Source organism: Sciurus carolinensis, chromosome 2 (genome assembly GCF_902686445.1).
Source record: "Sciurus carolinensis chromosome 2, mSciCar1.2, whole genome shotgun sequence".
NCBI classification, from domain to species: domain Eukaryota; kingdom Metazoa; phylum Chordata; class Mammalia; order Rodentia; family Sciuridae; genus Sciurus; species Sciurus carolinensis.
In genome coordinates, this window is record NC_062214.1 from 104487071 (window position 1) to 104503386 (window position 16316).

At 35.2% G+C, this 16316-nt stretch overlaps 1 protein-coding gene across 7 annotated transcripts in view; it reads left to right on the forward strand.

The window, feature by feature from the left end:
• Positions 1-16316, forward strand: part of Cep152 (centrosomal protein 152) — a 93833-nt gene that overhangs the window by 49038 nt on the left and 28479 nt on the right. For 5 of the 7 annotated variants that reach the window (XM_047540019.1, XM_047540020.1, XM_047540021.1 and 2 more), the window contains 8 exons: positions 761-962; positions 6854-6982; positions 7587-7696; positions 8435-8563; positions 8700-8835; positions 11102-11287; positions 12506-12787; positions 14882-15013. In XM_047540019.1, the coding sequence (XP_047395975.1) occupies positions 761-962; positions 6854-6982; positions 7587-7696; positions 8435-8563; positions 8700-8835; positions 11102-11287; positions 12506-12787; positions 14882-15013 (1306 nt within the window). The remainder of the gene's footprint in view (positions 1-760; positions 963-6853; positions 6983-7586; positions 7697-8434; positions 8564-8699; positions 8836-11101; positions 11288-12505; positions 12788-14881; positions 15014-16316) is intronic. The other 2 variants (XM_047540024.1, XM_047540026.1) reach the window with 1 other exon arrangement.

Below are 16316 nucleotides of genomic sequence, written 5' to 3' on the forward strand. Positions count from 1 at the left end.
ATTACGTTAAATTAGAAATGGTTTCCCTCCATTACTATGCCCTGGAGACATCAGGCAAAAAGCTGGGCAATCATGGGCCTCACTGTGTTTGTTTTCCTATCCTCAGAAATCATTCTCCTGTGCTGCCTGTTTAACGATTAAAAAACATTGCTTCATCTATTTGATTGATATTCTGTGTCTTAAGGAGGAAGATAGATCTGGTCTTAAGTCAATCCATCATGGCAAGGAACAGAAAATCTCATCCCATCCTTTAAATTTATTGAAACTAAAAGTTGGTTGAAATTAGCATGGTTTTTATTTCTGTGCTCCTTCAGGTGCACAGTCATCCATCCAGTCTGTGTTTCAGGAAGTTGAAAGAGATGACAGAAATTATAGCATAAATTATTGATTAGGGTGACTAGTATATATGTCCTTTTCCTCCTAATGTCCATGTTATTTCTTCTGGAACATGTATACATAGCATGCTGTTCATCAGAAACACAAATGGAAGCCATTCACAGTTCTTATGTCCAGACTCCTTACAGTGAAGCAGCAGAACTACACTTGGTAATGCTCGTCCCATGAATGAACTTATTCTGTACATGGGGACACAGCAAAGGTGACATTGCTGTGTATAACAGAGTTTAAAATTGTTTGAAATACTAGTGTATAATCATATAGGTGACACAACATGATCAGGGCTGTGGTTAGTGCTTTGCAGGAGGTATTGTGCTTGGTTTGTTATCCAGTTTAATTCTAAAACCCACAATTTCTGCATTAGCTTAGTGCCGCAGGAAGACCCGAAAGAAGAGCTCTCTAAAGATGAGATCATCCTGGAGTTGAAAGCAGAAGTACAGCGTCTGCTTGGGAGCAACTCAGTGAAGCGTCATCTGGTGGCTCAGTTACAAAAGGACCTCAAGGACTGTCACAAGAAAATTGAAGATCTCCAGGAAGTGAAGAAGGATGACAGCATTGAGGTCGAGGTTTGTAGAGCCTAGAAGCTGTTTTGAAAAGATGTAATGAAGAAATCTTTCATGCTTGTTATGTTGAAAGGAAGCCTTTGGCTGTCAAGGGTCATTTGACTTTAGAAGGAAAGTTAAAGGAATATATTCCACTTGAAGGAATATATTTTCTGCTTACTCTTGTCACCTAGTAAATGATTTGCCAATTAGGTAAAATTCCTTTACCACAAACTTAAGGAAGCATTCTATGTAACAGGGTTCTGCTTTTCTTCAAGGTTAATTTATATTAACAGTGCTTTAAAATCTGATTTTAAAAAATTCTGTACAATGAAATCCTTTGGAATTTTGAGCGTCAAATTTCCCTGACCCATTCTTCTAACAAAAGTCCAGGAAATCAACCATATACTGGTGGCGGTGCAGATGGGAAAAGCATAGAAGCAGATTCTGTGAGTCCTTGAAATCCACTTCTGTATTCTTCAGGCAATACCCTCACTTTATAGATGAGGAAAATGGAACTGGGGGCGTCGATGAGCCTTCTAAGGTCACAGAGTCAGTCTTTGACAAATTGAAACTAAAGACTGATTAGCGACCAAGGCTGTTTCCTTAGGGTCCTGCTGTCATCAGCCCACCTTTCCTCACTTCAGGAATCCTCACCACCTCTGCTCCCATGAGAAAGTGATACATGAAGGCTCTAATAATTAAGAAAGGGCAAGGGGAAAAGGAAGGTTAAGTAGTATACTCCTTTTCCTTCTTGGGTGGAAATAACTCTTTAGGAGTAGTGTTCACTTAAAAAAAGTGCAGTTAAATCAAATTATGTAAGATCTTCTACAGTGTTAATTATTATGCAGTTTTAATTGTGGCTATTTATTTTCTGGAAAAATAGTTGTGTTTTTACTGTCAAAATCTTGCCCGACTGGTTCCCTCTTATGAGCACATTTTATTTGATCACTTCAACATTGATTTTAATATTAACAACAAAGGAGAAAGAACTACCTTCCTTCCCCAGCACATTGAACATCTTTAAATCAATCTGTTTAATTGTTGCCATATGATTCTTTAGCAGATTGGGAATGAAAGCTTGTCGTCTATGTTAGGAGTTTAAGCATTTAGGTGAGCATAGCCTAAAATTTAGGAGACTGGACACCTGCCTTTGAGTCTGAACTTCAGCTCAGGTATTTTGGTGCTTTTTTTTTTGTTCCATACTGAAGTTACTAAAGGCATTTGCTAGACAGGTATAGGTCATGTATAGCTGTTGGTGGTAGCTGTGCCTTGTGTTGTTATATTACTCTTTCCCTTTGCCTCTACAGTCTGTTTGATCAATAGATCAAAAGGAGCTATCACATCTTTTAATGTCCTTTTTTGTCGGGCTACTCTTTTGCCATAGTGATGTCTCAGTAGTCTATGTTGAAACTCTGATTTTCCTTGAAGTGTTATATCAACCCTTCCTGCTTATGTTTGTTATGCTTCAATTTACCATATGGTGATTTCCTGGGAATCTTGGTAATTCTCTGCATATTTGCACATTTAATAATTGTTAGTACACAATGTTGATCCACTTCCTAAATGGGGTGAAGGACTCACTTAACCAACAGATGGGTTTTCTGTCAAGTTCATAATCATCCGACTAATCCATGAACACCTTCAAATTTTGCTGTTTCATATTTCCTACATCTTTTATGATAGAACTTTGAGTGAATCTAGAAGGTTAGAAAGCATGGTTGGGAGATGTTGGGAGGTATGTGGAGGAAGAACAGATCATTCAGTTATTTATTCTTTTTGAAAAGTGATCCCATGAAAGGTCTTGTGGGATTCAACAATGAAAGAAACAATGGCCATTCCGTGAAGGAACTGAGAATCTGGAACAGTGCTAACCAATAGAAATATAATGTAACCACATATTAACTTAGAATTTTCTGGTATTCCCATTAAAGCAATAAGTAAAAATAATTTTAATAATGTATTTTATTTAATCTAATACCTGTGTTCCTGGACTTATGATGGGGTTGTAGCCCATCATAGCTTAAAAATAGCAAAGTTGAAAATACATTTAATAACACCTAACCTACCAAATCATAGCCTCACCCATCTTAAATGCGCTCAGAACATGTACATTAACCTACAGTTGGGAAAATCATCTAACGCAAGGCCTGTTTTATAATAAAGTATTAGATATCTCATGTAGAATACACCGTAGAGAGCAGGTTTAGTGGTTTATCCTTGAGATCACATGACTGACTGGGAGCAGCTGCTGCCCAGCATCACTAGAGAGTATTGTACTGCAATATTGCTGACCTGCAAAAAGACCAAATTCAAAGTATGATTTCTACTGAACACGTTTTGCTTTCACATCATCATAAAGCTGAAAAATTGTAAGCCAAACCATTGTGAGTTGGGGACCATCTATACATGCAAAATATTATCAACTTATAATCAATGTAAAATTATTAATGAAATGGATTAGATTTTTCCGTGTGTGCTAAGTCCTTGAAATCTGGCACATATTCTATACTTGCAGCACATTTTGGTTTGTATTAGCCAAAAAAAGTTTGGCTAATAACGTAAGTTATAAGTGAGCTATCATGTTTAGTAGTACAGATCAGTAAGGGAATGGGCATCTCTCACTATGTGTAATGAGAATGCTAATTTGAACAAAATCTATGAGAAGGAACTAATTAGGCTTAGAGGTGAGGAGAGGATGATAAGGTGGTGTTAGTGAAATCTTTATGGAGAGGACATTTGGTCTTTGTCCTGAAAGACAAATCCAGGAGAGAAGGCAGAAAAGGACATTTTAGCCTTGAGCAGAAGTATATGTAAGGGTGTAGCAAATAAGCTGGTCTAACTAGAAAGTAAAGATGTAAACAGAAGTCTGCGTTAGGCTGCACCTTTCTGAAATCTTTAATGAGACCAAAGAAGTTTAGATGTATCAATGTCTGTTTTTATAAAGAATGATCATAACTGTCATCAAATCCCAAGGAACATGAACAAATATTAAACTTCTCTATGTTATGAAAGAAAATCTATTAAGTGAAAGAACATATCAGTTTAAAGTTTCCTGGATATCTTTCTAAAGAGGACTGGGCCATCAAAATCCTCCCCTGAGTGTTTCTAAGTATACATTCTAAGTATCAGGAGAGCCAGAAAAACTATTTACAGATTATTTGGCATGTTTCTTTTATGAACACTTGAACAATATGGATATATTTATTGCTTTATACATACTTTATAGTATATTTTATGTACATTTATTTTATGTAGAACAATTCAAAATTATTACAGAGGGTTATATTTTTTGTTTTCGTGTCATATGACCTCATAGCAGTGGTTTATTTAAAATGAATTCTTGCTCAGGAACCTTATCTTTAATAGTAAAATTGTTTCTCTACAAAACCCAAAAATACTGCTTTATGACTGTTTTAGTCAACTTTTCTGCCACTGTGACTAAAAGGACTCATCAGAACAATTGTAGGACAGGAAAAGTTTGTTAGAGGGCTTACAGTTTCAGAGGTGTTAATCCATAGAAGACCAGCTCCATTCCTTGGGACTTAAGGTCCCATCATGGCAGAAGAGGGTGTCAAAGGGAAGAAGCTCACATGGTGATTAGGAAGCAGAGAGAGAGAGAGACTCCACTGGCCATATACAAAATATATACCTCATAGCCATGCCCCCAGTGAAACACTCCTGGAGCCACACCCTACCTGCCTCCAGTTACCATTCAGTTAATCCCATCAGGGATTAAATCACTGATTGGGTGAAGACTCTTACAACCCAATCATTTCTCCTGCATTGTCTCACACATGAACTTTTGGGGGACACCTCACATCCAAACCGTAACAGTGACATTTCCATGATAGTAAATGTGATGAAAATTGGGATACTGCCCATACATAGCACTGGACAGTGATGGGGAGTAGATTAAATATTATTTCATTCACTCCAGTTGACCAACAGGGCCAGTAAGATAGGTTGTGTTTAGAATGTGGTAAAGGCCTGAGGTAAACCAGATTGGCTTACTAGCAACCATATCTACACTGAATATTTTGTGAACACAGAACTTTTTGTGTCTGATTCTCAATGAACAGCTTTACTATACCTTAAGTTGTGGTTGAAGCCAAAATCTGATTCCAAAAGTACTAGATAGACAGTGTTCAGTAGCCAACTCAGAAGGTTTCTATCTAGAATCTTTTTAGACATACAGTTGGTGTATTAAATTTCTTGTTTTCTTGAAGATAGTGTGTTTAATATTCCACTTTTGAGAAGAAATTTTATTGTGACGTTAAAGTGATCTTTTAATTTTAAAGATCTTTTTAAAGATACTATGCTGACAAGTCCAAGTATCTAGTCCCTGTGTGCTTGCAGTGTGATGATTCATCAAAACCAGGTGTAAAATCTAGCCATGAAAAACACTTTTCAGTGTATTAGTATGATGAGACTTTTATTCCTAGTAATAAAAACTCACTAGTCTGGAAAAAGCACAAATAAGTATCATAAACTTTTAAAAGTAGAAGCCAGTCTTTTAAAAACTGAAGCCCATTCCAGGAAGTAAATAAAATCTTTAAAAGTCTCATACCCACCGTATTACCTACATTTAGAGAGAAGCCAGGGGAGTAGATATTCTTAGCTCTTATTCTGACTGGAGTAGTAGAAACATCTTCTGGAAAAGGTGGCAGGTGAAAAGGAAAAAGTACTTGAACTGATTTGACTCTGAAGGAATGAATACTTACACTTTATACTGAATTGGAAGACTAGTCCAAAGTCTTCATGAACATGGTATACCTGCTTCCCTGCCAGGAGTAGAACAAAAGTTGGTATAGATATTTGTTAAACACTAGAGAAAAGAGTTCACAGCCAGGTACATGATATGCCAACAAGTCAAATAAAGTAGATGAATTTAAGAAATCATTGACTCCCCCTCAATAAAGAGCTCAAAAAAACAGATATGGAAAACATTCAGATAGTAAGAGGAAAAATATGCAAAGTTACTTAGATGTGGAAAGATGGAAAAAAATAAAATATATAAATGAGATTCTACTCCGTGGCAACACAAGAAATACAAAAGAAAAGCAAATGTCAGATGCCCCTTTCCCGTTAGACAATAATTATTTAAAGATAATCATTAGCAATGGAGGCAAAGAATGTTGGATGGACTCGTATCACCCAATGGTATCATTTATGTGATCTTTCTAAAAAGCAATTTGTCAAAGTCTATCATAAAGCTTTAAAATTGTACCTATTAAACAAAACATATGAGTTGATACTTTTAAAAATATTTACAAAAATAGAATAAATGCTACTCTTGAAGAGTACGATGAAAAATAGGATATTTGCCTAGTCTCAAAGTATCTTTTCACGAGATATTTATTATTTTACAAGCCAAAAGGGAGTAGATTTACAATGGAGATGCTTGGGAGACATTGCCTTCAACAGGCATATTGATATCATGTGTCTCCTACAACACACATATATCATTTCTTGTCATTCATGCCAAGATGTGTAACTGGAATCTAATAAAGAAATAACATCAGACAAACTCAAATTGAAGGATATCCTAAAAAGTAATTGGTTAGTTCTCCTAGAAAAAAATATCATGGGTGTGAAAGACAAAGACTGAAGAACTTTTATTGATTAGAGGAGATTAATGAGACATAACAACTTAATGCAGTGTGGAATCATGAATCTGATTTTGGACCAAGAAAAAGGACATCAGAGGAAAACTGGAGACATTTACATGATATCTGTAGGTTGGTTGATAATATTGCGTCTGTGTTAATTTCCTGATTTTGATAACAGTATTATATTTGGGGAAGATGAGTGAAATTATACATATGCTGTCTTGCGTTTTTTTTTTTTTTTTTTTTTGATTAGTATGAAATTATTTCAAAACAAAAAACTTTTGACTTCTTTTTAACATTTAGACCAAAGCAGATACTTCAGAAAAGCCAACTGATCAATTATTGCCTGACTCCTCTTCTTCTGATGTGCTTGTCAGAGATGATGTACTGCAACTTAAAAATGAAATTCAAGTTTTAAAACAACAAAATCAGGTGATTAAAAAATGTCCTATATTTTAATGAGAATTTTTATGACCTTATTAAATATGAAGGATATAAATAGACTTTTTAAAAGCTACAGAGGCAATGTGAGTTAGTACTGAAGTATAGCAACAGGCAATTATGGAATCCAGTTGTTTCCCTGTCCTAGTGGTTTTGGGTGGTGGTTTCTTTGGAAGTTTTGTGTAATTCCTGTTTCCTGTCTCTCTAATGGAGTGACTGATATAGGTGTTTTTCCCTTCTCAGCCAACCTTAGACCAAAAAGTAAAATCTTGCTTATTTAGGCAATTACTGAAGATTATTGAATTCTAAGACATTTTTAAGTATCATTTAGCCAGTACTTCTGGTTAAATTTTTCATTTAATATATTTCAAAACAAATACAAAATATTAACTTTTATTCCTATCAGAAAGCTATTTATCAAATAAATCTATGCTCTTATCAAGGCCTAAAGAGACTTTTGTAGAATTATGAAAATGACATTATTTCAGATGTTATAGGGTAGAGTTGAGCACAGAGGATGTTAAAAAGATGAAGGTAGATGAATTGATGAAAATGATGTTTGTTTCCCCTAAACACTTCATTCTTTTGTGTCTAGGAACTTAAAGAAGCTGAAGAAAAACTAAGAAATACAAATCAAGACTTGTGTAATCAAATGAGACAAATGGTACAGGATTTTGACCGTGATAAACAGGAAACTGTGGATAGGTAAATCTATATAGATGCAAGATCCTGGGTCCCCCTTCCTCCAAGACAACCCCCACCTCTCCCCCCCAAAAAAAGATGCGTAGAAGAATTTTCCCTGTTGAGATCTTGAATTGGCAGAGATAAGTGCCTGGCTTCTCAAATTAGAATTTGGAACACATTTTCCATAGAAACATAGAAACATTGGTTCTGTAGCATCATCAAGATTGTAGTTCACTGAAATATTGTAGCTCAGTGGGGTTTTTGTTGTTTGCTTGTTTTTAAAGCTAGTCTTGGAAACTTTTTTATAAAGAAGAAATCTGTGGGAGGGAATATGTCTTCCAAATACCAAATCATAAACTTGGAAACAGACTTTTGGGACATAACTTACATGTGAGTTAAATACTGCTAGTATTTATGTTTAATATGTATAACTTTTGGAACCACACCTTCAATTATTTGAATTAGTTTCTTTATAAACAGAAGTTCTCAATATAGACTACTCCGTTTGAATGACTGGGACATTCTCATATCCAAGTTTGTAATTTTTCTGTAGAAACACGAAAAAAGAAAACTTTGAAGATTCTCATAAGATTATTGGTTATAAATTAGTTATTGCTGTTTTTAGTTGAAGAAAAGCAATCTGACCTTTGTTACAATTGGCATTATAGGGAAGGGGTGGGGAGAAAGGAAGGACACCAATTCATTCTAGTGTTTCTAGTAATGCCAAGCTTTGCCTTAGATCTCCTTCTCTTTTGCTAGGTGCGAAAGGACCTACCACCAGCACCATGAGGCCATGAAAGCCCAAATACGTGAGAGTCTATTAGCAAAGCATGCTTTGGAGAAGCAGCAGCTCTTTGAGATTTATGAAGGGACTCAGTCGCAGCTCAGGTGAGAATAAGACTTTAACTGCTTTGCAACTATAGAGACAACCAATCTCCTAGTCCATAATTTGAAGGGATATTGTTTGTTATGCGGCTCTTTAATTTTTCTGAGGTCATTTAGTTGCTGGTTTTGTGTCTCCAAGGTCTGACCTAGAGAAGTTGAGTAAGGAGATAACTGCTGTGCAGGAATGTTACCTAGAAGTGTGCAGAGAGAAGGATAATCTAGAATTGACTCTCAGGAGGACCATTGAAAAGGAGCAGAAAGCTCAGGAACAGAAGGTATGGTAGAGTTCATGATGATTCTTCATCACCTGGCTTCTTAGGCCTCAGTTTGTCATTGAATCTAATACTCTGGCGGGGGATGTGAGTGGGGATGGTGTCCCTAGAAGTCTCTTCACTTTCGGCTACATCACACTAATATAGCTCAGGAAATAAAGTAAATATTGAAATCACTATTAAAACCTTTGTAGAAAATGGCATATACAGAGGAGGAAATATTTCCTTGCAGATTTATTCTGGAAGGCAAAGAAGCGTGGACCACACTCACTTTAAGGCTAAAAGTCCATGGCTCCTCAGTTTCATTTTGTGTTGACTGCCTAGCTTTGTCTGGTCCTGTGAGTTGTACACAGTGTGTTCATTCCTTACTTTTTCTCAGGCTCCTTTCTCTCACAGTAGCTAATCCTCATTTTATTCTTCTGGGAAGAAAGACAGGCAGGAGTTTGAACATGGTCTTGTGATAAGGAAGGGTGAGGAAGGTCAGCGTGTTAGCATGACCTCTTTCAGGAGAACTGGAAGAGTGCAGTGGATGCTCTAACTTCCCTGGTTCTTCCAAGCTACCCTCAGTCCAGGAGTAAAACCACATGGAGATAGTCACCTGAGTTCCTTTTTCCCTCCCCCGGTGGGACACAGATTTGACCCTCCCATATGCTAGGGACCAGCCTGCAGACCCCAGTTTGAAAGGCCCCTGCCTCAGGATTAAGAAATAAATTTAAAGACTTGAATAAATGTTCTATAGAGAGGCTTTTGAATAAGTTCTATTAAAGCAAGTTATTGCTACTGTGGACTTAAAAAGAATAGTAAAGAGCAGGTGAGGTATTCAGTTCGTCTAATATTTTGATTATTTTTTAATACATTAAAAATGATGAAAGAAGGTCATGTATGCATACCATTTAGTGGAAAAGAACTTCTAAATGGAGATGTTTTAGTCAGTGTTGGCAGCAAAAAAGTTAAAAAGGATCTTATCTAGAAATAAAGAACTTAACTTTCAGTAGTGTTTTAAAAATTAAAATAGGGAGAAGATCTCTAGTATGATTCTGTTTTTAAAAATATATAAATTGGCGAGAACATAAGAGCAGTTCTCTCAAAGAAGCCGTTCTTTTCAGGAATTTTTTTGGTACTTTTTAAAGAATCAATTTGACTATAAAATTGGATTTCATATAATAGGTCAATTGCAATTAATAGCTGCTACTGACTGATATTTTGGCTTATGAGTGTTTGTACATAAGTATAAGAAGGAAGGTTAGTACTTCTGCTGTTTGGCCCTTTCCAAAACAACAAATTTAGCAGTTTTTTTTTTTTAATTTAAAATTATCATGCAGTATAAGAAGTTATTCTCCTCCCAAATTGGGTGAATAGCTTATTGATTTTTATCCTTGTATGTATTTGTCAGGTTGCAGAACAGTTTTATGACCCTAAAATCACCCTTTTGCTATCACTTTGTAGTCACACCTACTCCCCACTTACAGGTCCAGTGTATTTGGAGCATTAGATGTTTAATTTCTTCCTTCTCTGGGAATTCTTCAGTTTTTGAATTATAGACCTGTATCAGCCCTCAGCAGTCTTTGTAAGCCAATGAGAACTGAAATACCTTTGTATTTAGGAGAGTTTATCTAATCGTTTCATATCTCTTGGAGGTTGACAAAGATATACCAGTTTGTTTTCCTAGGAAATGTTTTCACATGTACAGTTCAAGAATTAACTAATCTCTGGAGCAGGCTAGGGAGCTTTTGGGGTACCCATTCTCTGCAGGATACAACTGTGGTTGAGCTTTAGGTAGGAAACTTAGTCTACATACAGAATTCATGGAAAAGACAACACCAAGAGGCCAAGGGTTTATTTTCATGTTTCATGTGTGCTTTTTTCTGAAACACTTGAGTCAGGCTGTAGGTTAAGCAGAAGTTCAATTATGTCTTAAAGCATATGTCAACACAGACTTTTCTTCATGTGTTAGCTTTACTTATTCAGAAATAGGTGGGGAAAAAACTTACACAGAACTCTTCAGATTGTGTAGAAATCAGTGCAGGCTGTGTAGACAAGACAAAGACTATCAGCATTCCCATTCATAATGCCATTCCTATACCCCTTAAGGCTTATTCATACAATTGCAGGCCAAACTGAGCCATTCCTCCACAGAAGTTAGAGGGTTGTTTTTGTTGACTTATTTTGTTTTTGTTTTTGTTATGTAAGCAAAGCACAAGTTTTAACTCTTTAACTCAGAGAGACCATAAGTATTGTATAAAGATATTTACTTGAATTTTGTTTAAAGAGACAGCTATTGGAGGAAAGAGAAGAATTTGTAAGCAAACTGAAGTTGGAACTTGAAGAAAAGTACCAAGAAACTCTTACAATGGAAAAAATCAAGTGGCTGAAAGAGCAAGAAACTGTTAGTAAGCAGCAGGTTGAAAGCGAAGTGATGTTAGCCAAAGCACACTGGGAAAAGGAACAGAAAGAGGTGTGGGTTAAAATTTCTTTCTGGTCACTATGTTTTAAAAATTATAGAGGACAATTCTTCCTGGATAGACATAATTTTTAATTAGCAAGTATATACATAATTGTCTGTTCTCCCTTTCAGAATTGGACTCTTAGCAGCTTATCACACCAGTTTTATCTTTTAAAGTTAACTTCTCTTGACCCTTCAGCCAAGTTCAGGATATAATGGGTTTATTGGGAACTTACTTGATTCCTAAAAATTAAACCCATGATCCAATTTCATAATGTGCAGTGATTCTGATAACTCTAGTCTAATATATATACACATACATATATACGAATAGCAAATACATAATCCTTATAATGGATTAGAAGAAAGAAGTAATGGGCAAACTTGGAAGTACAAAATTTATTATCTCCTAAGTGGCAAATGAGCTTAGGAAAGCTAATAGTTTCCTAGAAAGTTAAGGACCAAATTGTGATCTTAAATATGTACTTGGAAATAAAAAAAGTTTTTTTCCAAGTTTATTTCATAAAATTGCTTTTTAGTTTCTACTAATCTAGTAGCCAGGTATACAGTTTGAGAACTTTGGATACCTATGAGGTGGGAACTAAAAAAAGGAAAAGCAAATGTTGCTAGTTCACAGTTGGCCTAAGACTAATTATGTTTAGATCCACCCCACTACATTGTAGAAAGTAGAAAAATCAAGACATTCTTCCAGTAACGCTTTCCTTCTGAATGCAGTCTTCTACTTGGTAGAATTTAACATCTTAAATAAAATGTCAGTGTGTTCACGTTAGTAAACTATTTTTAAGTAAAGACTTTTTTTTAGATTAACCAATTACATTTACTCAGTGCTGATTTATGGAAACATGTATTGATGATGGCAAAACCCATATTAATAGCACATTTTTGTTTTGTTTGTTTTTGTTTTTATCACGCCACATGGTTAGTGGCATTATCAAAGCTTCCAGAAGGTTGCATACTGAGCGCAAGTTAGTCTGACCTCACACAGCATAATTAAATCTTCCCTGTGATTTTTGTCACATAGTTAAGGTCAAAGAGTAACATTCAAGTTTTACTTGACAATATATTTTCATTGTCTAAATTTCTGAACCTCAGATAATTACTATAACAATGTCTAGATGGTTTTCAAACAGTTGTGGTTGCTTTTGTTGTCTAGCTATTCTAATTTTTGTTTTTGAGCATTTTTCTTCTCATATGATCTTCTGAAAACAGATGAAACAAAAACTCATACAACAGCTGGAAAAGGAGTGGCAGTCTAAGCTGGATCAAACTGTAAAGGCTCTGAGAAAGAAGACCACAGACTGTGGCAGCCAAACTGACCAAGCAGCCACCCTGGATGTCATTTCCAAGGCAGACATGGAGGTCATTGTAGAAGAGCAGAGGCGAAAGCTCCAGAGAGATTTAGAACAAGAGAAGGAAACGGCTATCAAGGGGGCTTTGAAGAAACTCGAAATTGAATTGGAGTTCAAATATTGTGAAAATATTGCCAAGCAGGTAATAAGCATGATTATTATAGAAATTATTGGAGCTCCCGTCTATCAGTGCAACTTTTGAACTTGTTTATAACTTTATATTTTTAAAATTTTGTGCATTTCTAGAATAGAAAACCATTTTTATGCTGTTCCTAAAGTGTTCTTCATTATATTTCTGTCATAAAACTCTCACCCTGTAGTTTTTCTGTATTTTCTTTCAGTTTATAAAATGTTTGTTCCTCTAAGATCTGAGATTTCACCTGAGGTTAAAGATGGTGGTTTTCCATCTGAGTGAAGCACAATTTAATTAGATGCAAACCTTTTACATCTAATTTCATAGAAAATTTCCCACCAAAATGGTTATAGATATAAGTACACTTGAATAAGATATTTAACAATATTGGTGTTGAAGACTCCATGTGGACTTGGATCTGCAGACATGCCCCTTAAATGGAATTTTGTCTGTAATTCTCATCAGTTGCCAAAAAGTGGTGCCATTGCCTTTCCTTTGAAGCACTCAGAAACTAGCTTTTAACTGGGGCAAATGACTTGATTTCAAAGAAGTATTGTACTGAGAAAAACAGTTTGTGTTAACAGAGTAAAGATGAGTTACCTGTTATATCTTAGCTATTACAGTGATTCTTGAGTTTATTGGTCTAAGAACTTATAAACTTTTAAAAATGGAGGACTCTAAAGAACTTTTGTTTATATGGGTTATATCTATTTATTGTGTGACAAATTTTTTAAAAAATAAGAATACCCAAATACATATTCTGTTTGATATCAGAGCATTTTTGCAATCAACATAGCACGTAGCTCTCGGAACACTGTGCCGTTTGTGCATGAGAGATGGGAGTGGAAAAACCATATTGTGTCTTAATATGATTTTGAAAATAGTTTTGGCCTCACAGACCAGACCGCCTGACAGGGTTTCTGACCCTCAAAAGGTTCCTAGACCTTGATATATCTTTTATGTATTTATTTCCTGAGACATGTTATTTATTATAAACTCTTAAAAAAGATATTACCTGAACTCAAGTTTTAAAAAATATACTCAAGTTTTGATCAATACTTAAATTTTGCTTGAATATATTGTTCTACATGATTTTACAGGGCATTCATAATGTATGGAAATATAGGCCAGTATGTAATGGTATCAAGGACATCTTCAATTAATTACAAAGTAGTTTTCTGAAATGGTCGCTGAGTTAAGAAAATGTTCCACAGACAAATGTGTTTAAGGACACTTCTTTGGTATTTATGTAACTCTAAATCTTATGAAGACAAGCAAGAAAAACAATAGCATATCGTAGTGTAAAGGAAATTGTTCATTCCTTTTAAAGGAATATAAATTTCTGTAGGAATTTTGTCTTTTCTCTATATTTTCCTTGCAGTTTATCATAATTGTATTTAATATGTCAGTAAGAAATGTGGCCTGTTATATCAACTGTTTTTGTATGTATATGTGCATGTATTTTTAAAGAAAGGAATAAAGAAAAATTATTTAATAATCTTGTAACTAGTGACAGATTTATAACCAGATTGCCCTCATAATTCATTGTATTCTCCAAAATGAGGTATTGCCTTTTTCTTTTGTACAAACTCATCCTTGACAGCAGGAAAATTTCCAGGTGTAAGGCTCTAAACCATAGTGGTACATGTATGTGTGTATGTATGTGTACATGTGCATGTGTGTGCAGAAGGTATGAGGAGGGAGGAGCAGGTGGGTGTAGGGACCTGGATAGCAGCTGGCACCAATAGCCCTCTAGTATACCTTCTTCTTTTTCCCAAGACAAGTAGAAGTTTACAGGAAATAACAATTTATACTTCACCTAAAATTTTATAAGATAGTAGTTTTATAAGATAGTAATTGTTCATCAGATGTCTTATGATTCCCATTTTCTGTTGTGGCATTTGCGGGGACAGCATGAGAAGTTTAGAAAAGAAGAATTAGAATCTACTGTTCAGAATAAGGTAGGGCACTTACAGTCAGTGTACCTGAACTGTTGTGAGACATAATTTCAAATGCACATGAAATTGTAGTTGCTATTTGAAAATGAGCTCTTTTTGAAATTTTATACCCTACTTTGCCTCTTTGTCATGTAATGTCCTATAGGTAGAAACAGCTGTGCAAAATGCTCGTCATCGATGGCTAGAAGAACTGCCTGAGCTTGCAGAGTACAAAGCACGTGTGAGAGTGGAGCAGAAGAAGTGGGAGGAGCAACAAGAGATCTCTGTGGCCAGAAGGGTAAGGACTGTCCTGAAGAGGAACTTGGGGAAAACCTCTCCCTGACCTTGGCCTCCTCTTTCACCTCTGTCCTGGAAATTTCTTCCTACTCATGACAATGCATATTAGGCATTAGCTAAGGGCCTAGCACATGATATCTGTTCTCATCATCATCAAGTTGTGTAGGGAGAGAGAATGTATTTTAGCATCTTAAGACTCTCATAGGAAGATGACCTTGACTTAGAAATTAATTCCCATTGTGTCTTGTGCTATCTTTGGACAAGATTGAGAACAGGTGGTTATCTGTTTACTATTAACTATATTGTATACTCTTGTGTGTGTAAAGATTTTCTGTGCCATGTCAGTCATCATACAACATAATCTCTTTGGTAAAGAGCCAACTCTCCAGAGATGTCATGTTCTTTGAAAGGAAAGCCCAGATATTATTACCATGTGATCCATGTGTATTCTTCAACTTAATTTTCTAGTCTAAACCAATTCTACTCAAAATGCCAACAAACTGAAAATACTTTTGAAATTTGACACAATAATTCTAAAATTTATTTGGAAAAACGAAAGAAAGGACTAGAAATTTTTTAGTGTCCTGGAAAAGGAATCCCAGTCCGGCTTTCACATATAATAGAACAGGAAAGCAACAACTTGGACAGTTGAATTGCAGTAATAGAATTGTTTTTAATTCAGTATAATATAGACTTCTTGATAGGCCCAACTATGAATTAAAGCATAATAAATTGTTTCAAAACAAGAGAATGAGGAATTATTGCACAACAAATCATTTTTTGATAGCCAGGTAACTCTGCAGAAAAATGTTTATAAAGCCCCATTCTTCATAATAAATGCTGTTGATGGAGTTAACATTTTCAAGTTAAAGTATAGAAAAATTAAAATAAAGTTAAATATTTCAGATCTGTATTCTAATAACAACACAATTTTGAGGCAAATGGACCCAGCAGTAAAGATAAAGTAATAGGTTTAAAATATGTACCAACGCTTAAAACATTTTTGTGTTTGCAATAAATAACAAAGTCAAATTGAGAATAAAAATAAGGAAAATAAATGAACCAAGCCTGAGAAATATTAATCTAATACATAATGAAGAGTTCACATAAATTCCTAAGATAAACAAGAGTCCAAGGCTAAATACACCAAGGGTATGAGCAGGCAATCTCCATAAGTCCAAGCAACAACAACAACAACAACAACAACAACAAATCAGTTAAAGAACATCCATACCTGTCAGTATGAGGGAGATAAACACCAAAACAAACTTAAGGTGCATTTTATGTCATGTGTATAAATAAAT